The sequence below is a fragment of the Mesoplodon mirus genome, assembly GCF_964341445.2.
Source record: "Mesoplodon mirus genome assembly, chromosome: 6".
NCBI classification, from domain to species: domain Eukaryota; kingdom Metazoa; phylum Chordata; class Mammalia; order Artiodactyla; family Ziphiidae; genus Mesoplodon; species Mesoplodon mirus.
The window spans coordinates 121,979,834-122,003,297 of NC_138982.1; the positions used below are offsets into that span (position 1 = coordinate 121,979,834).

General features: G+C 33.7%; 1 protein-coding gene across 1 annotated transcript in view; it reads right to left on the reverse strand.

The window, feature by feature from the left end:
• The window catches only part of TMPRSS15 (transmembrane serine protease 15), a gene marked incomplete at both ends in the record, with an annotated part of 146,367 nt that overhangs the window by 68,494 nt on the left and 54,409 nt on the right, over window positions 1-23,464 (reverse strand). Inside the window, 5 exons of the mRNA XM_082625270.1 lie at window positions 7,330-7,465; window positions 9,791-9,941; window positions 10,271-10,376; window positions 19,575-19,724; window positions 20,425-20,565. Of these exons, the coding sequence (XP_082481396.1) occupies window positions 7,330-7,465; window positions 9,791-9,941; window positions 10,271-10,376; window positions 19,575-19,724; window positions 20,425-20,565 (684 nt within the window). The remainder of the gene's footprint in view (window positions 1-7,329; window positions 7,466-9,790; window positions 9,942-10,270; window positions 10,377-19,574; window positions 19,725-20,424; window positions 20,566-23,464) is intronic.

Genomic DNA, 23,464 nt, shown 5'->3' on the forward strand with positions numbered 1-23,464 from the left:
ATACTGGTTTTGACAGATACATTTTAGAGTTTGTGTAAGGGAAAAATATAGGTTAACAGGTCTCTTTACTGAAGAATTTCTCAAAACCTTAAATATTCTTATGTTCTTTGTGATTTTCCAAGAAGGCATAATAGTATTCAGCATTTCCCAAAATTATTTAGGCAAGAAAACAATTTTGAAAGCATCTTTTATAAATAGGCTTCATGAAATAAGGTATCAATGCTCTGCTGTAGAAAAAAAGATGAATCTTCATAATAGAAACATCTTACATATGTCACTCTCTTATGAGAAGGGCTAGTAAATTACTAATCCTACCCTTTCTTGTTTTTTCTTCTTTTTTCCTGCTTTTTTTTTTTTTTTCTTTTCAGTAGAGAAAAAGCGTCACTGTCCTGAATATTGTATTGAGGCATTTGACTGTCAGGAAAGGGGGATTAAAAACTCTACCTTCTAAATAATTGGCCTAGACTGTGCAGGAGTCAAGTTGGAACTGAACTTAATGCAAATTTATTAGAAAAAATAGAGCACAGATCTTCCAGTTAAGATTATGATGCTTCAAGTGGGTAAACTAACTTTATGAAATTCTTAATCTACTTTATTTACCTTGCTTATTAGAAAAACATTCTAAAGTAATGTAAAACTTCATCAACTACTTTGTTCTATCTTGTTTTTTATTACCATGTTATACTTAATATCAAAAGAATAAAAGTAATCTAACTAGAAGAATATATAAATCTGAGATAAGTAGATATTTTTTTCTATTATTAAAGGCAGATGATAATGGTATTACTTCCTCCCAATAACACAGAAATCAGATTAGAGGAGGGAAAAATTAAATGTCTCTACATCTACGGCAGTGATTTCCATCAGACCCTCTTGTTTGATCCCTCTTTTACATGTCATCTGCCTCATTTATGTAGATCCTTTCAATTCATGCACACCGTTCAAGTTTGTATGTAATAATCTTCTTAGATTGGGATTTTATTATATGTACAGTGGGACAGAGAGAGGCAGTTTCTATGGCTCAAACTAGTATCATTGCCAACATATCCTGCTCTGTAAGGTTTGGTTCTGTAAGGGCTTGGTCTACCTTATATGCCCTCCTGGGACTGGCTTGTCCAGAACCAGCTGAACTTAGCAAGAATAATATAATCTTTTTAAAAAACCTTACTGTTTGCAAAGTTTCCATGCACATTTTCTTATCTGGAGAGAGAAGGTGGTGTATAAAGGAAAGATGTGTTAGAGTTGGTGGATTAAAACTATCGTTCTGAATTAGTTACTTGTCTTTTTGAGACTGGGTCTTCTCATATACAAACTAGATATATATTAGAGATTTTCAAGGTTGTAAAAATCAGACATAATTTATGAAAAGTGCCTACACATTACCTGGCACGCTCAGTCCTGGTTGTCAGTGCATTCTTGTGAATTAGGTAATTACTATGACTATTTCAATTTTCTTTTTTAACATCTTTATTGTAGTACAATTGCTTTACAATTGTGTGTTAGTTTCTGCTTTATAACAAAGTCCATCAGTTATACATATACATACATCCCCATATCTCCTCCCTCTTGCGCCTCCCTCCCACCCTCCCTATCCCACCCCTCTAGGTGGTCACAAAGCACCGAGCTGCTCACAGACAATTCGGGCATCGGAGGTGTTCTGTTACTTGCTAATGCCGAGCATAACCACTTAGTGTCAAAGTCAGGCTTCAACTCAGTTGACCTCAAACTCATCTCACAGTATGTTACTGTCTGTTACTGGGTTGATTAAACAGAATCATTTCAACCATCTGGTCTGAGCTACAGGCAGGGTTAGGCTGAGTCTCAGTAAGTGGCACTTGGTGGGTATGTGACAAGGAGGAGGACTGAAGGGAACATGGATGAGAGCACTAACAAGTAAGGTCAATGACGGACAGACCTAGAAGGAAGAAAGCAGTGTACACAGGGTGCTGAAGAAGACATTGGAACCAAAGAAAGAGTGATAATTCGGAACGAGGGCAGGTTCTCCACTGGGAAAGGCTGAGGGAACTGTGTGCTTCTACAGCAGCATTTCCTCCAAAGAGAATCCTTTCCTCGATTGTGGGACTTATTGTCTCGACAAGATTTCTGAAGAAGCATCCACTACAACCCCTCAACTCCCACATACACACAACTCACCTAACTTTAGTAACTCTAAAGTGCCTTGAAACACTTTCTTCAATCCTCAAGAAAACTAATGAGGAGGGGAGAGTGTAACTGCAGGGACAAAAATAACACTGCTGATTGGCGAGGGGGAAAGCCAGCTCTTCTTCTTAAATTTAGCCATGGCCAGTGTGGCCAGTGGGAGTGCTGTTGTTTAAGCATCATTCTCATTGCTCTTCAAGGAAAAAAATTTCTAAATCGTATACTCCTCATATAGGAAATAGCCAACAATTTGGAGAATGTATTGAGTGTTCACTTCTCTGAACACTTGATGGTACATTATATTATATGCAGATGAGTAGGTAGGACTTAAATAAACACAAAACCAGAACTAAAATGTTGTCAAGTGTGATTGTTAAGTCTGTCAAGGCAGGCAATTGACTTAGCATTTCTCCTCTGAATAGAAATATTAGAAATTCAACAAAAAATACTTTAAAAAGTAATAAAATATTTAAGAAGTATTTACATTTCAAATATAATTTTATGTCGAATAAATGATCAGTAAGTATCTCTGATCCTTGGTCTTCTAAGATTGATATCAGTTACTCTCTGTATATAAACGACTGTAAGGAATTGGCAAAAGCACTTTCAGCCACTCTAAATATGATGACAATTTATTTTAACGGTGGTGTTGCTATAGCAGAGATGTAGCATGTACTTCTTAGAGGATCCAAAGACTCATGAAATGTAATTCTGGAGAGCACAGTCCTGCTGTGTCATTTAATAAACCATCTCCACCCAGAGAATGAGAGTTAAATAGTTTTCCTGATACAGGGAACTCTTCAATTATAGTTGCTAAGTTCTACCATTTTTTTTTTCTTGGAACTGTTCTCTCAAAGATTTGTATTTTGATTAATTACTTACTATGCCAGTAGGAATCTTCATGACATGCAATATGTAAATAATATGCAGTAACTTGCAAAATGGTTGTCAGGGATAGATATTTTCCTCGAGGCATGTCATTTTTAATCCATGCTTAAACCTCTGACATAAATGATATATGTGTCAATGTGGAGGCATTTACTGTAGGGTGAAAAGAAGGAGAGTTCAGCTTTCACTTACAGTAAAAAGGTTCAAATTAAAGTTATTTATGACAAGATATTTAAAGCAAGAAATAAGGATGATAAAAGTAGGTTTCTTTTAGCTACTTTTATTTTTTAAGTTTTTTTTTAATGTGGACCAATTTTAAAGTCTTTATTGAGTCTTCCACACTCCCCTGCATTGGAAGGCCAAGTCTCAACCACTGGACCGCCAGGGAAGTGCCTGATTGCTACTCTTATGTGAGGGAAATAATAGGTGCAGTTTAAGAAATACTACCGCACATTGATGTTTGAATATGTTAAAAGTGGCTAATTTTCAAAGTCAGCATTTTAAAAAAAATAATCATAATAATAGATAACAAGTCCTAAAGTATTACAGACACAACAATTTTAAAAGCTTAGGTGATAATATAAAAAGAAATTTTGGGGTTCAGTTTGTCAAAATTTATATTTTCATTAACAGGTTATAGTGACCAGCCACGATACAAATGTTTTTATTAAATTTGTGGCAATAAAGTTCAAATTTATATTCCCTGTGGTTTACATTTTATTTATAATTACTAGCCATCTAGCCAATAATATATCTAATAAATAGGCTGTTTTGAAGGTAAAAAGATGAAAACAAGAGTAGCCAAAAACATACTGAGGTAGGAGCATATGAGGGCAGTTAATTTGGAATTTGCTAAGGGTATCAAATCATACTAATGATATAAAAGGCAAGCAGCTCTACATGACCATCAATTACATGAGAGTTAAATTGGTACTGATTCATTTTTACATGAATAACTAAAGTTAAATATCATTTAGCTCTAAGTATAATATCAAACCTATGAAACTTTCCAAATTAATTTTTATTTTGCTTTTGGAGATGGAAAGTGGCCTAATAATGGCCAAATAGAATGAAACTATAGAAATAGAGTGACTATTACAATAGTTAAAACTAGCTTGTCCTTTTTTTTTTTTTTTTCCTTAACTAGTTTTAACAGCCCAGAAATAAGCCAGGTGCTGAAATGTTGATTTCTTTTGGTATATACCTATTCTATTTAGTAGGTACTTGTCATGAATCATTCCAATTGTGTTGCTAATTGGCATTATATTTGTGTAATGGAATGTTTACTTTTTAAAAATGTTCTCAATACAATCCCTACATTTAAATTATTTGTGCCAACGTCACAGGGCAAAAATCATAGAGCTAATGCAGCAGCAAGTGATTAAAATCACATGATGGAAAAATCCCTGCAGTTATGAAAACTGAACTTACATTTCCCCAAACAAGGCACAATCTGGATCCCTAGGAACAGCAGAGAAAAATGGCCTTAGCTAGTCAGTTACTTGATTATTTTCTTATTTAAATGCTCTATAAGAACCAAAGAAAAGACTATTAGCCAGTCAACCATGGTTTCCCTTTGTTTCTGCTTAAACAAATCAGTGATCTGGAACCAGAAAAGCTTTGCTCAGATAAGGGTTTCGCTGAACCAATTGCAAAGGGCATTAGAATGAAATTGTTCAGAATGCATTTGACGGTAATTAGCATTTTCTGCTGTGCTAAATATTGCCCTGGAGTGAACCATTTGGAACCTGGAACAAATACACTCTGCGAAAATTCTAAAGTTTATATTTTAAAATCAGATGGGTTATTCTACCATTATAATTTCCCTATTGTAAAAATATGCAGGCATATCATGCTTCCTTGACATTGAGGTATTATCTTTTTCTCTTTCTGATTGGAATAGATAAGAGGACTGTGTGGGTTAGACAGATATATTTCTAATATGAAAAATCATATTTAAAGTTTTATTTATATATGTATGACTTTACATATGAAAGTTATCTCAAATTTTCTATTTTATATAGTGATGAGATTTTGCTACTTTTAAAATATTGAGCCTATGAAACTATGTTACTTTCACCCGTAAAATTTTTTCTTCTTGACCACTTATTGATGAATAGAAGAACATGCTGGCAGAAAGGATTATGAAGACAATCTGTTTTATTAAATGATTGCAATATCAAAATAGCAAGATGTTGTTAATATTTGGTATCTATAGCAATTATTTATCAAACCAGAAGTGATTTTAATGATTATAATATTGTTTTGCATGAAAATGTTTCATATAACAGACAGAAAGGGAGTGGGACACATACAAAATGAAGTGAGACAATTATTTTTAAACAACACTGTGAAGCCCAAATTATTGTGTTCATGTGATGTTTTATCCATCCCTAGCCCCACCATTATTTCCAAGCTTTAGTTCTGGTATCAGAATTTTGTTTGGCAAAAATGTTTAGAACATGCAGCCAAAATAGAGAGAGAGACAGAGAGAGAAGTAAAGAGAGAGAGGATACGTTTATACCTAATAGTATTTGTTGATGATCTATTTATGCAATGTTAAGAATCAGTCAGACACCAGTGAAACAAAGGTGAATTAGATCCAGAGTTTGGTGTCAAGAAAACTTCTTGTCACAATTCTGTGGCCAATACTATTACATGGGATTGCATGGTAATTTCCTGTTTTTGTTTACATTTTGAGTGTCATTCTATCTCTTAAACTGAATGCTTCCTTGAAGGTTTTTCCAGATCACAGTCTCTTCTCCAAAGCCTTTTATCACTTAATCCTCTCATTTACTACTTTTAGGGGCACATAGTTATATATTGCTTTTAATATTTATTAGTTTGTTAATTCATTAATATTATATATTGTTTCATGTATGAATGGTTATTGCTACAACTTACATTTCTTGTGCAGTGCTTTGTATGTAGCAGATATTTATAAAATTTGAATGAATGCTTGAAATATTGAGGAATATGTGTATAACCCATACATGCATCTAAACATGTTAATACACATGATGGTAAGTATAAATTAGCCTTTTGGTGGGATGTAAGTGCACATTCAATATGGCAGCATGGGACAAGTATGACAATGTGATTACTCTCCTCCTCTTAATGGCTGCTCATTTGTCATACATTCTCAAATACCAGTCATTTGTCTTTAAAGCTTTTGAGTTATTAAAGACACTCATCTGAAAAGTCAGTTTTTGTTTAACTTAAAGATTAGAAGCATACAAATATATAATTTTTGAAGTAAAATCAAATTTGGATAGGTTGCCAACTGATTTGCTGATGTGAATATGAGCAGAATTTCAAGTGTGCTTGGCACAAAAGGGGAAATGGAAAAACTGCTGTGTTTCATGATAAAACAAAAACATCTATGAGGTTCAACACAAGCAAAGCTGTACAGCTAGATGAGCTTCCTACCACCATAATCCAAAAACAAAAGGGATGTTTTTGCATCAAAACTACAATGTAGTGAAAACATTCCAATAGAGGGACAATAGGTAATGGATGTTTCATATCATTTGTCATTACACACACACACACATTTCGCTTGTTTGTTTATTTTGGTCAGATCCCACAGTCTGAAAGTGGTATGAAGTTATTGTCTCCTTTGACAAAATAAGATGGTCGATAATGTACCTTTTGCTTCTGAAATGTCATGTTTCAAATTTGAGTTAAGAGCACAGGTAGATACAGGCTCCGTTTTGTTCCTTTGAGATAAAAGATTCCATAGAACATTGGAAATGCGGGTCATTGCTCTTGCAAGGCCTTACAAAGACACCATGACAGGACAAAAATCTTTTGTGTGATCTAGGTATATTCAAAATCCAGACCGAATCATTATTATTAAATTATTCTGAAAATAGGCTTGGTGGGTTTCAAGCTTAAGTAAACTCCTCTTGAGAAACATCACTCTCATAAGAAGGCTATGAGAATCTTAAGGCTTCTTCCCAAAAGACTATAGGCCATGCTACATGGCTAATATGACATTAGTTTGTATTAAGTTGAAAAAAAATAGAAATCAGCACTTTGATTATCAAAAATGAAAATTTAGTAAAATTATCATAAACATGCATAACAAAGTAATTTCATTGTGAATTTTTATATAATATGTAATACTTTACTAGTTTCCATTTTACTTATATTTTAAAGGTTTTGATTTTCAGTGAAAAAAATAATACTAGGGAAAGATAATGAAAAATAAGTCAGAGAGAGATCTACCTGAAAATAGTACTAACTTAATTAGGAAAAATACATGTTAAGGTTACTTACTAGGAAGTTCTGGCAGAGGAGTTGGGACCAAAGTTGGTTCTGGATAAAGACTCACATTGCAAATCCCATATGTTAGGCTAATGTCATCCAATGCTATATCACTCAGGAACTGGTTTTTAAATGCATTAAAAGCAACCTGTAATTCATAGAGGCACATAAAACAATTCCACTTTAATCTTTTCTGATTGATTCTTCTTGTGGCCCAGTATTCTCTGGAGAATCAATACTGCCATACCCAAGTAAATGTGGACAAGTTATCACAAAGTGAAATGTTGCTTTTTAGTGTCCTTCAGCTGAGCCCAGCTTCCTATTATGTGCTCATACTAGTCTAAATTTTTACTAGTGTCTTCTTTCTTTGTTAGGCAACATTGTCACAGTTTCTGTCTCTAGCTCTTTCTTTCATGATATTGTCATACTCCATTGCACTCTGTCACATATACACATCATCTGGCAGGGGAGAACAATCTTATTCTAGGTTCTTTCCCCAACAATATTAAAAATCCAGGTAGCTGTCTGCCTTCTTAGAGCATACAACCTTGAAGAGAAGACACACTGATTAGATAATTTAAATGAGAGAAGAAGGAAACAAGAGAAAATATGAGTATGATATAGTTGTTCAGGGCCAGCTGGTACTGGCCATAGTTCACCCAAGAAGATGGTGTGGGATATATTGTGAGGGTGATGCTCAGAGGACAACAACCCAGACTTGGGAGAAATGTCCAGTGGTCAGATGAAACATATTAGGTTCTTAAGAATAGTGCGTATTTTTAACTGGACTTTCCTGAATCCTCTCCTGTCTGGGAAAGGTAAGACATAAACTGAATACCTGATATGCTAATTACTGTTCAAGGCACATTGTATACATTATCTCATTTACTTTTCCCGACACTAATGTACAGTAATCCATTCACTCATTTGTTCATTCATTCCACCTACTTCACGATAGACACTGTTTCAAATAATTGTCCTCTCCCTTTCATGTATGCACAAGCAGCATGTCAAAGATACTAAAGTAACTTGTTCAAGATTTCACAACAAAGTGGCAAAGCCAAGGTGCAAATATCTGTAGAATTCAGTGCTCTCACACAGCCTGATGAGCTAACTTTGAAAAAGTGAATGCAGTTTTATTACTTTTAAGAAACGCTTGGTGAGTTCAGCCAGATTTGGTCACTACAATACTTAGCTCCCTGATTCTGCCATCTCTTTGTTCCTTCATGTTCCATTTTCCTTTACCCTTCCTTGAATTATCAGAAAACAAAGGTGGAGAAGAAAACGTCACAGAAGTATAGAATCAGAAGAAAGAGGATAAGGAAAAAGGAAAGGAAGAAAGAAAAAGAAAGATGGGAGGAATACAGATGAGGGTCATTGATTATCGCCTGCCTTTTATCAAGTCACAGGAAAGCACTGAAGCTTCCTTCACTGATGATGGTGTCTGTCCAAATATACATCTTCTGAAAGTTATATTCTCTTGTCTGAAATTACCCGATTAAAACATTGTTAATTTGGTCAAACAATTAGCCTGTATTAGCCTACATTTTATTTTTTTAAATTAATTTATTAATTTTGGGCTGCATTGGGTCTTCATTCCTGCACACAGACTTTCTCTAGTTATGGCGAGCGGGGGTTACTCTTCCTTGTGATGCATGGGCTTTTCATTGTGGTGGCTTCTCTTGTTGCGGAGCACAAGCTCTAGGCGTGTGGGCTTCAGTAGTTGTGGCTTGCGGGCTCTAGAGTGCAGGCTCCGTAGTTGTAGTGCATGGGCTTAATTGCTCCTGGGCATGTGGGATCTTCCCAGATCAGGGCTCGAACCCATGTCCCCTGCATTGGCAGGCAGATTCTGAACCACTGCACCACCAGGGAAGCCCCTATCCTACATTTTACTTGCAAACATCCTTAGGAAAAGAACACGAGAAGCTGTTATATGAAAAATTAATTCACGCTAATGTAAAATAAATGATCAGAGACTTCCCAATGAGAAGGTTCATAGAATTTGTTTCTAAAGGAAAGATATGCGATTAAGTCAGAGTGGGGCAGGGTGGATAGATTCTGGTGGGTGTGGATGTTCTAACAGGAAAAGATGATTCCCTAGAAAAGTGCAGGGCTAATCTAGGTGGTGTATGTGAAAAGTTGCAAGACCTAGTTAGGCAGTGGACATAGGAAAACACGGTTGACTTGTGCTAGAAGTTGCTGAAGAAAGCTGAAATATCCTTCAAGGTTTCTATGACTTTTATGGCTCATTATAAGTAGTACTTTCATGTAGTAAGTTGTTCCTCAGTTAATGGTTTTTAATAAGTCAATGAATAATTGAAAATAGAGGCACTCAAAGATAATAAAGGAGGAAGATTAGGAGAGTAAGGTGACTTGGCTATACCCAGAAAGTAAATTAATTTTTTCACCATAAACTGTAATTGTACCACCATTTTTATAATACAAATACATGATTATAAAGCATTTTGCCAACCTTAAATTCCATTGTTTCATTTAATGTTACTTGTCCATAGTTCCAATTTTCTCCATAATTTCCTTCCTTTTGGAAAATTGTCTTCTCCATGTTTTGGTCACTGCTGATATTAATGCTTAGGCTATAGACATTTTCACCATACATATAATACCTAGATTGGAAGCAAGCAAAAATGAATGGATTCCTACAACATTAGAATATATATATATATATATATATATATATATATATATATATATATATATATATATATATATATATTAGGGTTCTTCTAATCCCTTCTAAACTCAAATACCCCCTTTTATCTTGGGTGAGGGAGTTGCTAGAGAAAAGGAAGGAGTTTCTCAGTATTCTGCTACTATATCAGCTGGAAAAGTAATGACTAATACACTAAAACTTGGGACAACACCTTAGTAAAATTTGAGCCTGGCAACGTTACTCATTAAATAAGATGTTACTTAACATGTGTCTATAACATACCAGAAACTAAGGCAGACTGGTTCCAAAGTGGGGTCTAAAAGGAGACTTAAAAGTCCTACTCTTTCTCGTCTCCCTCCTCGTCCAGTCGGGGTGGAAATGTAAAATCCTGTAAAAACAACAAAAATTGTTTACTTCACTTAACTATTAGCATTTTCGTTGTGTGAACTATATTATTCATAAGCAGGAAAGCACAACTTTAAGATGAAAATATAAGGAAATGTATTTAGGTACAGTGGAAAGGACAATGGACTGGAAGCCAGAAGACAGCTTCCATAACCAATTGTTATTTAAGAAAATCACTTCTCAACTCTGGACTTCCCAATAGCCTTGAATTGGAAGGATATATCAAAGTCTGAGTTACTATGAATCCACATGACTGTTTCATCATATTATTATGTCCAAATACCACTTTAATTCCAATTTATTAGATGTTTTGATTAATTCACTCCTTTAGAGACAATCAGTCCATTAAGATATTAAGTTATGCTGGTGGACTAATGCATGATATAGGCAAGTAGTTAAATAAAAATTCGAAGGCAAAGTTAAGTGTTTCAAACATGGTCAGTTTTTTATTCCATTGCCTATACTGTGTTTCTCTAAATAAGAAGTGACCTGATTTTACAACGGTCTTATCTTCCATATTCCTTTGAATGATAACTAGTCAGATCACAGAGGAGCAGGAAACATGCTAATCCACATAAAATCTTTCTAAATAGCTCAAGCCACTGCATAAAAAGTGCTTTCTGGTCTGGAATTCATTCTTGCAGCCAGTGATTCGAGTCATCTGAAGTGTGGGAAAAGTTTTTGGGATGATACCTCTTGAACGTTTTCTTAGGCAGATTTAATTTTTTTTTATTTTTAGTCTGCAGCTCATGTATTATGACAGAAAGCAGGAATCATGAAACCAAATATGATGTAAAGCAAATGAAATATTGGAGAAATTTAATTTTATTGGAATGTAATTTTTTATGAAACGCTGAAATTTAGTGATTATTTGAAAGCAATCATCTTCTCTCTTGTGCTTTCAAACAGAAGTGTTTTTTTTTTTTTAGGACATTTTCATAATTCCAAAAAGAAACCCATGCCCAATTGCAGGCACTCCCCATTCCTGTCACCCTTCTTCCAGCCTCTTGCAGCCACTAATCTGCTTTAAACCTGTAGACTTGCCTATTCTGAATAGTTCGTGTAAATGAAACCATGCGACATATGATCTTTTGTGAATGACTTCTTTTATTTAGTTAGTGTTTTCAAGCTTCCTCCAGTTTGTAATGTACTAGTGCTTCATTACCTTTTATGGCAGGATAATATTCCATTGTAGGCATATATCACATTTTAAAGTTTATCCATTCACCAGGTGGAGGACATTTAAGTTGTTTCTGCTTTTTTGGATATTTTGAGTAATGCTGTTATCAACTTGTTTTTATGAGGATGCTCATTTTCATTTCTCTTGAGTATGTACCGGGGAGTAGAATTACAGGGTCATGTATTTAACTGTATTAATCATGTTAAACTCTATGTTTAACCTTTCAAGGAACTACAAGACTGTTTTCCAGAGTGACCACACCGTTTTACATTCCCACCAGCAATATATGAATATGAGCTAACCCTTGTTATTGTCTGTTTTTTTGATTATAGCCATGTTAGTAGATGTGAAAAGTAATGAATTGTAGTTTTGATTTGTATGTACCTAATGAATAATTTAATGATGTTTAATTTAATGATGTTCAGAATCATTTTATGTCATTGGCTATTCATATACCTTCTTTGGAGAAGAAGATATATATATCTTCTTCTCCAAATATATTTGGAGATAAATTATATATATTTATAAATTTTATGTATCTTCTTTGGCCATTATTTGTCTCTATTATTGAGTTTTGAGAATTTATCAATATATATATTGATAAATTATATATCTTCTTTGGCCATTATTTGTCTCTATTATTCAGTTTTGAGAATTCTTTCTATATTCTGGATAAAATTCCCTCACCAGGGAATATGATTTTCAAATATTTGATCAAAACATAAATTTTCAAATAGTTTATCCCATTCTGTGGGTTATTTTAAAATTTTTCTGATGGTATCCTTTGAACCCAAACCTTTTATATAGAACTGTTTATAGTCAATGCTATGTATAAAATTCAGACCCGTTTATTTGTATCATGCAGAGTAAGGACAAGACACAAAGAAAAATGCTAGTAGAACTGCCAATAGATATATCAATGCATATTTAGATCAATGAGGCAAAAATTATTTAGAATGAGTATTTAATCAAGGTGAAATCATCATCAAATATCTTACTAAATGTAATATATGCACATCATTGGATTTAGATTACAAAAGGTAAAATAGAAATGAATGTGTATTTAATATTTTATAGTATTAACATACTACTTATACTTTGTATAGTGCTGTGATATTTCATGAGTACTTATTTTAGCCATGTAGTTAGTGTTCAATTATTCAGCCCAATAAAAAGTAGTATAGATACAGAAGACATATTCCAGAATCGACTCTCTAAATGCCCAACTCTAAGTCCTTTTTGAGTTGCTTAGAGTATAGTTCTAGAGGAAATAATTAAAATGCCACTGACTGTCATGAATAAGTACTGAAATGGCTACCCTATTCAGAAATATTTCTAGTTAGCAGCAATTATATAACTTAAACACACATCATGCTCCTATTTATGTTTGGCCATGTTCACAATCAATTAGTTATAATTAGAGAAATATTTTGAATTTATTGTTTACCCAGTAAACAGTAATAAACTTGGGGGTTTCAGTCCAATTAAGGTATCATGATGTTACGAGTTTTGTATTACGGTTTAGATAAAAAATTAATTATGTGGACTGTAATACCTTATGAATTTTGCATAAATAAATTAAAAAAACACAATACACTAAATATCAGATAGAATTGTGCATTTTGGAATAAAGTAAAATGATATACTAAATTATTATTCCTATGAAATGAGCTAAATTCTTTAGTCAGCAGATTAGAAGAGGAAGGAAATTCTTCATAAAATTATGAATTTCAAAAGTATAGAATTACAGTTGACATAAAAATTTACTTAGTCCAGGTACTCACTGTCCTTAAATTTCATCCACAACATTTTGCCTATGGGGGTCACTTGACCTTTGTTTAACATATATCAGATGTAGCAGGAATCATTGCATTTCAAGGCGGCCCATTCCATTTCAAAATGATTAGAAAATTCATTTCTTTTTTAAGAATAAGTTATTGTGCACCTATCATTTCTAATTTTGCCTCCTGGGCTCATTAGGATAAGATGAATTTATGGTAGCTCTACAAATACGTAAAGGCCACTATTATGACTCTCTTGGTCTTCTCAAGATTATCAGTCCCTTTTCCCTTTAATGATTTTAATGTGGCGCAATTTCAGTTTGTTTCTTCATCTGATAAGTTCTCAATAGTTGTACATCCAGTTGGTTCAGAGTATGGAACCTAGAAGTCCACACAATATTTCTGCCGGAGTATTTCACCAGGTGGAGGAGTAGGAACATCATAAAACTTGGGACTAAGACTTAAGTCATTGCATAATAGTCACGATCTATTTCCAAGTGTGTCTCGTAGTACTCTTGACTCCCCGTGAGAATTCTTCATCACTTACATCGTTATTTAATGCTTCCTTCTGTACAATCTAATCTGTCCCTATTCAACATCTTTCACCATCTCTTTGTTTCCTACTAAAACAACAAATTCACTGTGATGTTTGAGGCCTCTGTGCTATGACTTCACTATCCTTTTCTAGCCATAGTTCTTAAAATTCATGTATTAATATTGACATGCAGCACTTCTACAAAATTAGACTATTTTAATTTTTCCATCACTGAGAAATTTTATAACTCTTGGGGTCTTTTTTTCTGTTTTCCTGTCCTTTTAATTCTCCTTACAATTGTACCTGTCAATATCCTACAAATTTTTTGAGGTCATTTAAATCAAATTAACATCTCCTTCAGAAAACCCTTCTTGGTCTTTCCAACTAGATAAAACCCCTCCTTTGGAATTCTCAGTTGCACTTCTACTTCCCTGATGTCACATAATGTATTCCTTTGTGTATTGTATTTATGGTCACATGTGACTTTTAAAACTTGCTAGAAATTTGGAAAAAAGAAAGACAAGGTACATTTTTGAGTTCTCTATACGGATTAGCTGAATACTGTTTAATATTTTCTTGTTATTATATTTAATACTGTTATTATATTTAATACTGTTATTTAATATTTAATATTTAATACTGTTATTATATTTAATACTGTTTAATATATTCTTGCCACTCATTCAACTGGCTTTTTTAATTTTTAAATTTATTAAAGTACTGCACAAAATAAATGATTAAATAGATATTTTCCATAACCATATGGGGAATTATATGGTTAAATGATAATTTCTTTTAAAATCCATCAGCTTTCTTGAAATATCTTTGAGAGCTCTTAGAATTAATCGCAGAGTCAGCTTCAAACCCAGAATATTTTGTAATTTAAGCATTCAGTGAGCCTTCGCTGTGAGCCATATGGTTTCTCTTACAACTTCTACCTATCCCTTTTTCTGCTTATTTCTCTATGAACTGAACTTAACCTCTGCCTCCAACAGCCCAAATAAAAAGAAGTGCTGGACATGTGCTGATGCTGATGTAGAAACCGCAGAGATGTCAGAACCTTCTGGAAACTTGGAGTTCCCTCTCAAGAAGAAAACAAGCTTATATAAATCACTTTGTGAGTTTGTGGGTGCATATAAAGTTAATTGCAACTGGTAGATAAATATTGAAATGTTTAGATTGTAGAATGGTGCAAATTCTATCAATATTAGAGTAATATTATTTTCTGAAATTCAACATCACAGGAAAGGTTAGGAAATAAGGACAATTTTACTTTGAAACACTAAAATTCTACTTATTTTAGAATAAGTTTATAAGCTAAATAAAATGCAGATATCCAAAAGACTTAATATACTTTTGAAAACTGAACAGTAGTATTTAGAAAAATATCACAGCTAATTTGTTTCTGTTGAATACATCTGTGGTATGAAAAGAAAGTAGTTTTAATACCTAACATTTATAAAACATTTTTCATATGCCAGGTATTTTCCTAAGTTTTTTTCCAACATACTAATTTAATGTTCATAACATGCCTCCAAAGTCAGGTTCTATTATCATTGACCCACTTTCCAGATGAAGGAACTGAGATAGTAGATAGATAACTTGTCTAAATGGCAGAGCTCAAATTTAAACCTAGCTAGGATTTCAGGGTCTCTATTTTAATGATCTTTACTACTACACTATGCTAGCCCCCAGGTGTTAGAACAATTATGATTTCACTGAGAAAGGCCAACAAAAACTGCTTTCTTTGGCTCCGCTAGCTCTTTTGTGACTCCTCCATTTCTTAAGTTTTCACATGTTACTAACCTCATTTTCCCTGAACGTTCTGAAAAAAACGGACCACTGCTGAGCACACTAAGATGCTGCCCTGTATCAGGGCCACCGTCTCCACCAATTCCCTTTGTTTCTGAGAAGTACAGAGAAACTGAGCATTGACAAAACAGAGATTCAGGAGCCGGTGCTCCACTAGGAGAAACTCCTTCAGAAGGACTCAGAAATTTAAGGGACTTAGATGTTCTTCCCTAAAGCAATGTTAATTCAAAGTTTATCTGTTTCATATAGACTTTCCTGTCATTTAAAGTGAAGGTAAAAAACCAAAAAATCCTGCATGGGTAAGAGGAACAGCGGGAGAGATTTAATTCCCTTCCATCTCAGAGGCAGAATGTTCTGACACATAAAAAAGCATGCTGGAAGAAAAATGCCCCTTGGGGGGAAATGACTGGTAGGTTATGAAATCACTGGTATGAGAGTTGGAAAGGACCTATTAAGGCCTCTCATCCGTTCTCATTACACTGCTGCCTCTGGTGGGCTCTGAACTGCTCTAACTCATCTCATTTTAAATAACTCCTGCTACACGACTTTCTCCTGAGACTCCATTTCCAACCCAACTATTTAAAACCTCCACCTGACATTCAACCTCTTTCACTTTGGTCAGTTTCATTTTATTTCTTTCGTTATTTAATCTGTTGGCAAGCTGAAACCATTTTTCTCCTGTAACGTACTTATAGTCTTCAAATATCAGTGGAATTATTTTTATCTCTTATTATGATGACATAAAAGGAGAAAATGATAATTTGAACATCAAAGATTTCAGCTATGTAAAAGCTATCTGCCATAGTCAGTAGATATAAATGCTTTCTGCACTTTCCTCTAACTATCCTTGTCCAAGTGTGGTAGAGACATTTTTTTTTATTACAGTTAAGAAAAAAAACTGGTCAAATTATTTGACTGTTTTAGGTCAGGATTCTTTAGAGGGTTGGGTGATTATCACTTGGGGTTAGTCTTCAGGTGTGGAGAATACTAATTTATCCATAGAGGATCAGGTTCTGGAAATCACTTATTCAAAAGAGATAAATTATGTATGAGATGATGCATGTCATAATTTTCAGTATTAAGCATGTAGGTCTAATGAGATTGGCCATCTATGCAATGCACCTTTTTTTGTCTATAGGTCCACAATAGTAACTAGTTTAGCAGGATCCTGTTAACTTTACTTTCAGATTATATCTAGAATCTGACCTCTTCTCACTATATCTGAGAGTTCCATGGCCTCTTTTCTGGATTAGGTGGTAACCTTTCACTGGTCTCTCTGACAACACCTTGCCCTGCCATAAAATATTCTACCAGTCAGTGTGAACTCTCTCATTCCTACACTTAAACTTCAATAGCTCCTAATTTCACTGGGGAAAAAGCCAAAACCATGGAAGACCTGTTATTATCTAGGTGCTACTGTCCCTATTGATTCCATTTCAGCCATGCTGGTTTCCTGGCCTTTCTTCAAGCAGGTCAGGCATGCTCCCTTTAGAGCCTTTACTCTGCTTGTTTCCTCTGTCTGAAATAATCTATATGGCTAATTCCTTCCATTTCTTGGAAGTTTTGATTCAAATGTCACTTATTGTTTCAATGAGACCTGAACTGATGACTCTAGTTTAATTTGCAAAAGCACCTTAACACCTGCCCTCCTCACTGAACTTACTAAGCTCTGTATTTTCCCAGAGTACTCATTCACATTAAACAGACCCCCAAAATGTAATGACTTGTCATGCATATTGCTTATTTTCTGTTTTTCTTTGCTAAAATATGTGTTACACGGGAGGAGAAAATCTCTTTTATATTCACAGATACATTCTGAGGACTTGAATAAGGCCTGCATTCAAAAAATACTTCTTAAATAAAGGAGTGAATAAACACATTGAGAGGAACTTTCAATGATTTCATAGGGAAATAGATTAAAATTAGTCACATTTTATTAAGAAATACTTTCAATTTGAAGTAGTATGATGAACTGTATTTTATTATTCTGGGGATGTATTTTCTAAGGAATCAGGATTACTCAGATACATTTCTACCATGAAAAAAATAACTTTTTAATGTACTCTTACTAGATGACATTCACAATTGACATTAACTCAAGCCATTTACTTTTCAGGTTATAAAAACAAGGATATTGATCTTTGTAATATAAGGGGCTATTAATAATAAATTACAATGCACATGTGCTCAGGCTATTACTATGTTATAAGCAATTTCATGTAGTCAATCACTTATTTAGAAATGACTTACTGAGTAAAAGTTGTAGACATTCATTCATGTATTTAAAAATAATTTTACATGTTAGTTAGATTCAGGCACTGAGAATACGCTAGCAATTCAAAGATGAAAAAGACAAGGTTCTTGTTTCTGAAGAGGGCACTGTGTTGGAAAGAAACAAATAAGTAAGCAGATATAAGGCCATGTGATAGGAAAAACAAAAGAGGTGCTTTAGTGTTTAACGGAAAGGAAGATTTTAACTTGGAGGTTCCAGAAGACTTTGTAGAAATGGTGATGTGATCTGTGTCCTCAATGCCTAGACCCATACCTGGTTAGAGAGAGGTTTTAATATGTGTTCTTTGAATTGAATTGAATTCTCATTGGTAAAAAGAGATACTAAAGGATAGATTTTGTCTAAGAAAATTATCTACATGCATGAATTTCTATTCTGTCCTTTTCCTTACTTTGTAAGATCCATATTACTTCTAGGTTTGTAATTAGATTGTATTTAGTATTATGAATACATGCTTCCAAGGTTTACATGGTTGGTCTTCTCACTATGAGTTCCTTATCTCCTGATAATTCCCAATAATTTCTGGTCTTCTCAAATTTTATTGCCTCAATATTAATGTCTCCACCTGAAATCCAGTTCTAATATCCCACTCATGTGAAAAATATACCTACAAAACAACACTTTTCCCTTGGGACCATGCTTTAGAATCAGCTCTTCCATAGTTTTTCTGCTATGGACTGAATGGTTGTCCCCCCCACCCCCCCACTGAAATCATAAACTCCAATGTGATGATATTGGAGATAGGTCCTTTGGGATGTAATTAGGTCATGAATGTGGAGCCCTTATGATAGTGTCAATATAAGTGATCTTATAAGAAGAGACAGGAGAGAGCTCTCTCTTATGTTCTCTCTCTCTGTTATGTGAGGGTACAGTAAGGAGGCTGGTGTCCGTGAACCAAAGGAGGACTCTCATCGGAATCATACCATACTCTCACCCTGACCTCAGACTTCCAGTCTCCAGAACTGTGAAAAATAAATATTGATTGTTTAGGATAACCAGTCTGTGGTATTTAGTTATGGCAGCCCTGACGGACTAAGAAAGCTTATCAGAAGAAGTAAACCTGCCTTTTTATCTGTATTTCAAAATGGTATGATCTTGACCTATTAAAAATTCTAAAGAATTCTTAAAAAACTAATAGAGTTAATAAACAGTTTCAGCAAGGCTGCAGGGTACAAGATCAACATACAAAATCAATTGTATTTCTATACACTAGCAATGAACAATCAGAAAATGGCAATTAAGGCAGAGTAGACCAAAGTTCAGAACAGTTATTTACCTCCCACAAGTCCCCTTAGTTAATAATAAATGGCAAATCTAGGGTGACAACCCAAGTTTCTTTGTCTCTAACGGCCTCTGTGTACTTTTCAATATTTCATGAATATATAGGGTAAAAAATATATTTCTTGAAATACTCTTACTTGCCTACTTGATTACCATTTTCATTTAAATTCATTTATTAGTCCATGATCAAAAAAAAAAAGAAAATCTGAAAAGACTGTCTTACATTTAATACTGCTCACTTTGAACTGTAGAACAGCACATGACACTTTTCTTTTAGTTTATGAATTAAATATGAATTATACCTGAATCATTGCCAAAAGTGTGGTCAAAATTTGGACCAGTAGAGGGAGGAAAGGTGCTTCCCTGAATCCTTTCCCATTCATTGTCATCATTTAGATCCTGGATCCAGAAACAAAAGCCATCTTCAAAATTACAGTTGATTTTCTCATAATCTGTAAATTTAAAAAAATAATAAAATATTTCAAATGTAGTCAACAATATGATTAATTATAATAGATTGAATTGAAAATAACATAAACTCACACAGTTTATAATTAAGTTGCATGCACAAAATCATTTTTTAAATTCATTTTAACTGTTTAATTCCATTTAGTTAAAAAAAAAACACATCATTTTGTTGCCAACTGTGTTCTTATGTTTCTTATACTCCATTAGGGCTTCAGCAAAGACAAGCATCTTGTTCTTATTGTTCTTTAATTTTTATATCTTACCTCTGTTGGCTTACCCACATAAACTTTGTCTCAAATTTTTTGCTCCCCCTATTTATTTACTAAACTTAATACTCTGGTCAAAATTAGGTTGATGTGGAACATTCTCAGAATTAGTTTTATGCTAAGTTTTAAAGCTTTGAATACTTGCAGTATATAAAAGTTTAATTTTCCTATTGATTTATAATTTGTTTTCAAATTGATTATTTGATTGTTTTCAAGAATGTGAGCTATTTTCTAATTTCTCATTTCTTTGCAAGTATCAAATGGAGAAAAGTATACTTAAGAGATACTCATTAAAGAACTTGCATAATGAAACAGATAATGACCCTGTTCTAAAATACTAGGTCCTGCTACTTTTAAAATTCCATTACAGTATTAAAGCACCTGAAGATTCAAAGGCTAAGGAATAAACAGTACTTACTATTAAGCACTTTGCTGTTAAATGCAGTGTATGTTGCATTAAAGCCAATATAATCAATTTCAGCAGATTGTATAAGAAAAGTGGCAGTAACTTGATTGGAAAAAATCCTAATTGTGCCAGGATTATTTGACCAGAGAGAAGCTACAAAAGAAAATGAATGACTGTTATATGTACATATATATCTATTCACTTATCTATTGATTTGTCCATCCATCCATCTATCCATTCATCAATCAATCTATTGATCTATCAATTGATCTATCAATCTTTTTATCTGATCCTACTGTTAACTAAAAACATTAGTCCTATAATTAATTTATTTAAAATAAATATCTCTTGTCCTATAATAATAATGTTTCAAATTATTACATATATGTGGTTTGATAAATTATATTTTCATTTTTAATTGTTAGTTACATACACTGTAAACACATATAAAAAAAGATCCATTCTTTTATGGAAAAAATTCCTCTAAGAAACATACAAGTTAAACAGTTATAAAACAAAACATGAGTTTGATTCTATCAGGTATTTCCCATGCCACACTAGCAGAGGCTAAACTCGATCACAATAGTAGAAATAAGGGTATTTCTTTGGCTTTCTACCCATATAGCTGTAGGACCTCAAAATAATCCTAGACAATTTAAGGATTGTTTCTACAGATATTGATCTTATCTCTTTTCCATTTTAATTCTAGCTACAAAAGATATTATCTTTCTAGATTTTTTATTTTCAAGGGTTAATATAGTGCTTGAGAAATAAGAAGTACTCACATGATGCTTTACAAAAAAAGCATTGTTATATAAAATTTACTTTTATAGAAATTTATTATTTAGCACATACATTCTCAAAGGGGTGACATTGCCTCCTACATGGTAAAAATTTGTTTTCAGGGACAGAAAAATTCTTAGTTTTTAAATTTATAAAGCCCAAGATAGCCATACAGTACATAAACAAGTATAGAGAATATCTGAAATATTAAAATTTCATGGGGAGAAATTAGGGAAGTAAAGGCCTAAAAGTTTCTTAGTGGGAGTGATAATGAAAAAAAAGGATAAGAAGCAATGGCTTAGCATTTTAGTTCGACAGTTTGAACTGGGTATCAGATTCAAGTTTATGAAAGGTATCACACTTGCAGATTGGAGACAAAGCACCACTGTTAATTATTGAGTTCTGAAGAAAGATACTTACATAAACTATTGAAAAATTCTGTGTTTATCATGTAGAAATTAGTGAAAAAATGTGATTACACGCATGATAATTTCAGTAAAATCTAATGGAAAGAAAACCATGAATAAGCATTGATTTATATCTTACTCTTTTCCCCAATAAAGTTGTATTTCATTCTTTCAGTATTTTCTCATAAAGGACTACATTGGTTATTTAGATTCCTTCTACAAGCATATGTAACTGTGTAACCCAAATGGTTGTCATATTTAAAATCTTTGTAGTCCATAAATGTCTAGCTGCTTAAAGCATGTGAATATTCTAGAAACTTTGTTTCAAACCTATCTGCCTCTCTTTCTTTCTTTTCTATAGCAATGGAGTTTTTTTTGGGGGGGGTGCATGGCTTCTGGTAGGATCTGAATGTGGCTACTGGTTCAATGGCACCCTTCATTGTTGTGATGTGGTGGGTTCCCATGTTGTCTAATGTTATTGCACTAGTCTAGCTAGTCTGGGGTTTATGTCCTGATATTCACTAATACGCTTCAGAGTTACACATAAATTTCTAGAAATGGTGTAGAACATTTTTATCTATTGAGGCTTTGTAAATCTTTTATCAGATTCTTAAAGTTGTGACTAGAAAGAGTCCCAGAGCCACAGATGCAGCGGAGAGAATATTAGCTTATGCATCCACAAAGGTAGTAGAAGACAGTGGTTAAAAACAGAGGCTCCAGAGTCAGCATGAGATTCATTTCTGGCTCCATGTATTATGAGACTTCTCAGTGCTTCAGTTTCCTCTGGTTTGGTATAACACCTTCCATAAACGTTTGTGAGTAAATAAGTAATTTCCACATGAAAGAGTGACTGGTATATAGTAAGTGCTCAGTGAATGCTAGCTATTATTCCTTGATCTGCTCAACTGGATTGTAAGCCCTGAAAACGCAGAGACTATACTTAACGCTTTCTGAGCCTCTGCCATTGTGTCAGAGCATGGGAAACTTTTAATCAATTTTTGCATGCATGAATTAAGATGTGAGTAAATATATCAATAGAGTTTGCCTACATAAAAGAGTCAGGGCAGGAGTTGAAAGAAAAAAAAAACAATTTCCTAATAATTTCTAAAGCCTGGATTTTTCTCTACCTGACACAAGAAACTTTTAGGCAATAATTCCTTAAGAAAATCCAGTGCCTTTTACTGAAAAACAATATTGCTACGGATATTAAAGTTGCCAAGCAGCCACACTTGTGTGAATTAACTCATTTGTCTTCTAACAATAAAGGCTTTGGTGAATAAGTTTTGCAAAAGAGGAAAGCTGGGAAGCATAATTAAAATTCAGAGGAATTTGGGATGAGGGCAATGGGCAAGGATAACAGACTTTCTACAGAGTATAATTCAACAGATCTAGCTCAAAACTATTTATTTTATCCTATTCATAAGAGAAGAAATTCTACAATTAGATTAGCTTCTTTGTGTGGTATAAAGGATTTCTAATATAGACAACACATTGTATTGAGTGCTCACTATGAATTTGGTATGGTGCTAAATGCTGGAGAAGAAATAACCAAGTTCCCCTCTTAGTCTGTTAGAAAAGTTCAGGTTAATGAATTATAAAAAAATTACTTTGGAATTGATAGATATGAGAGAAATGCCATGGGAATACTGAGGAAGTAGTTCTTAATTTTTCCAGGCACTATCACTGAGGAATCTTCAAGAGCCTCTGGGAAGTCTAACACCTTAAGCCAGTGCTTGTTAAACTTTTCCATATAACATACCCCTATCAACAGAAGTGAATGAGTGGGTACTTCTAACACTACATGAAAGTGTTCTAATAAAAGCACACATTTTAATAAAAGTGCTTTACTGTGAAAAATGTTT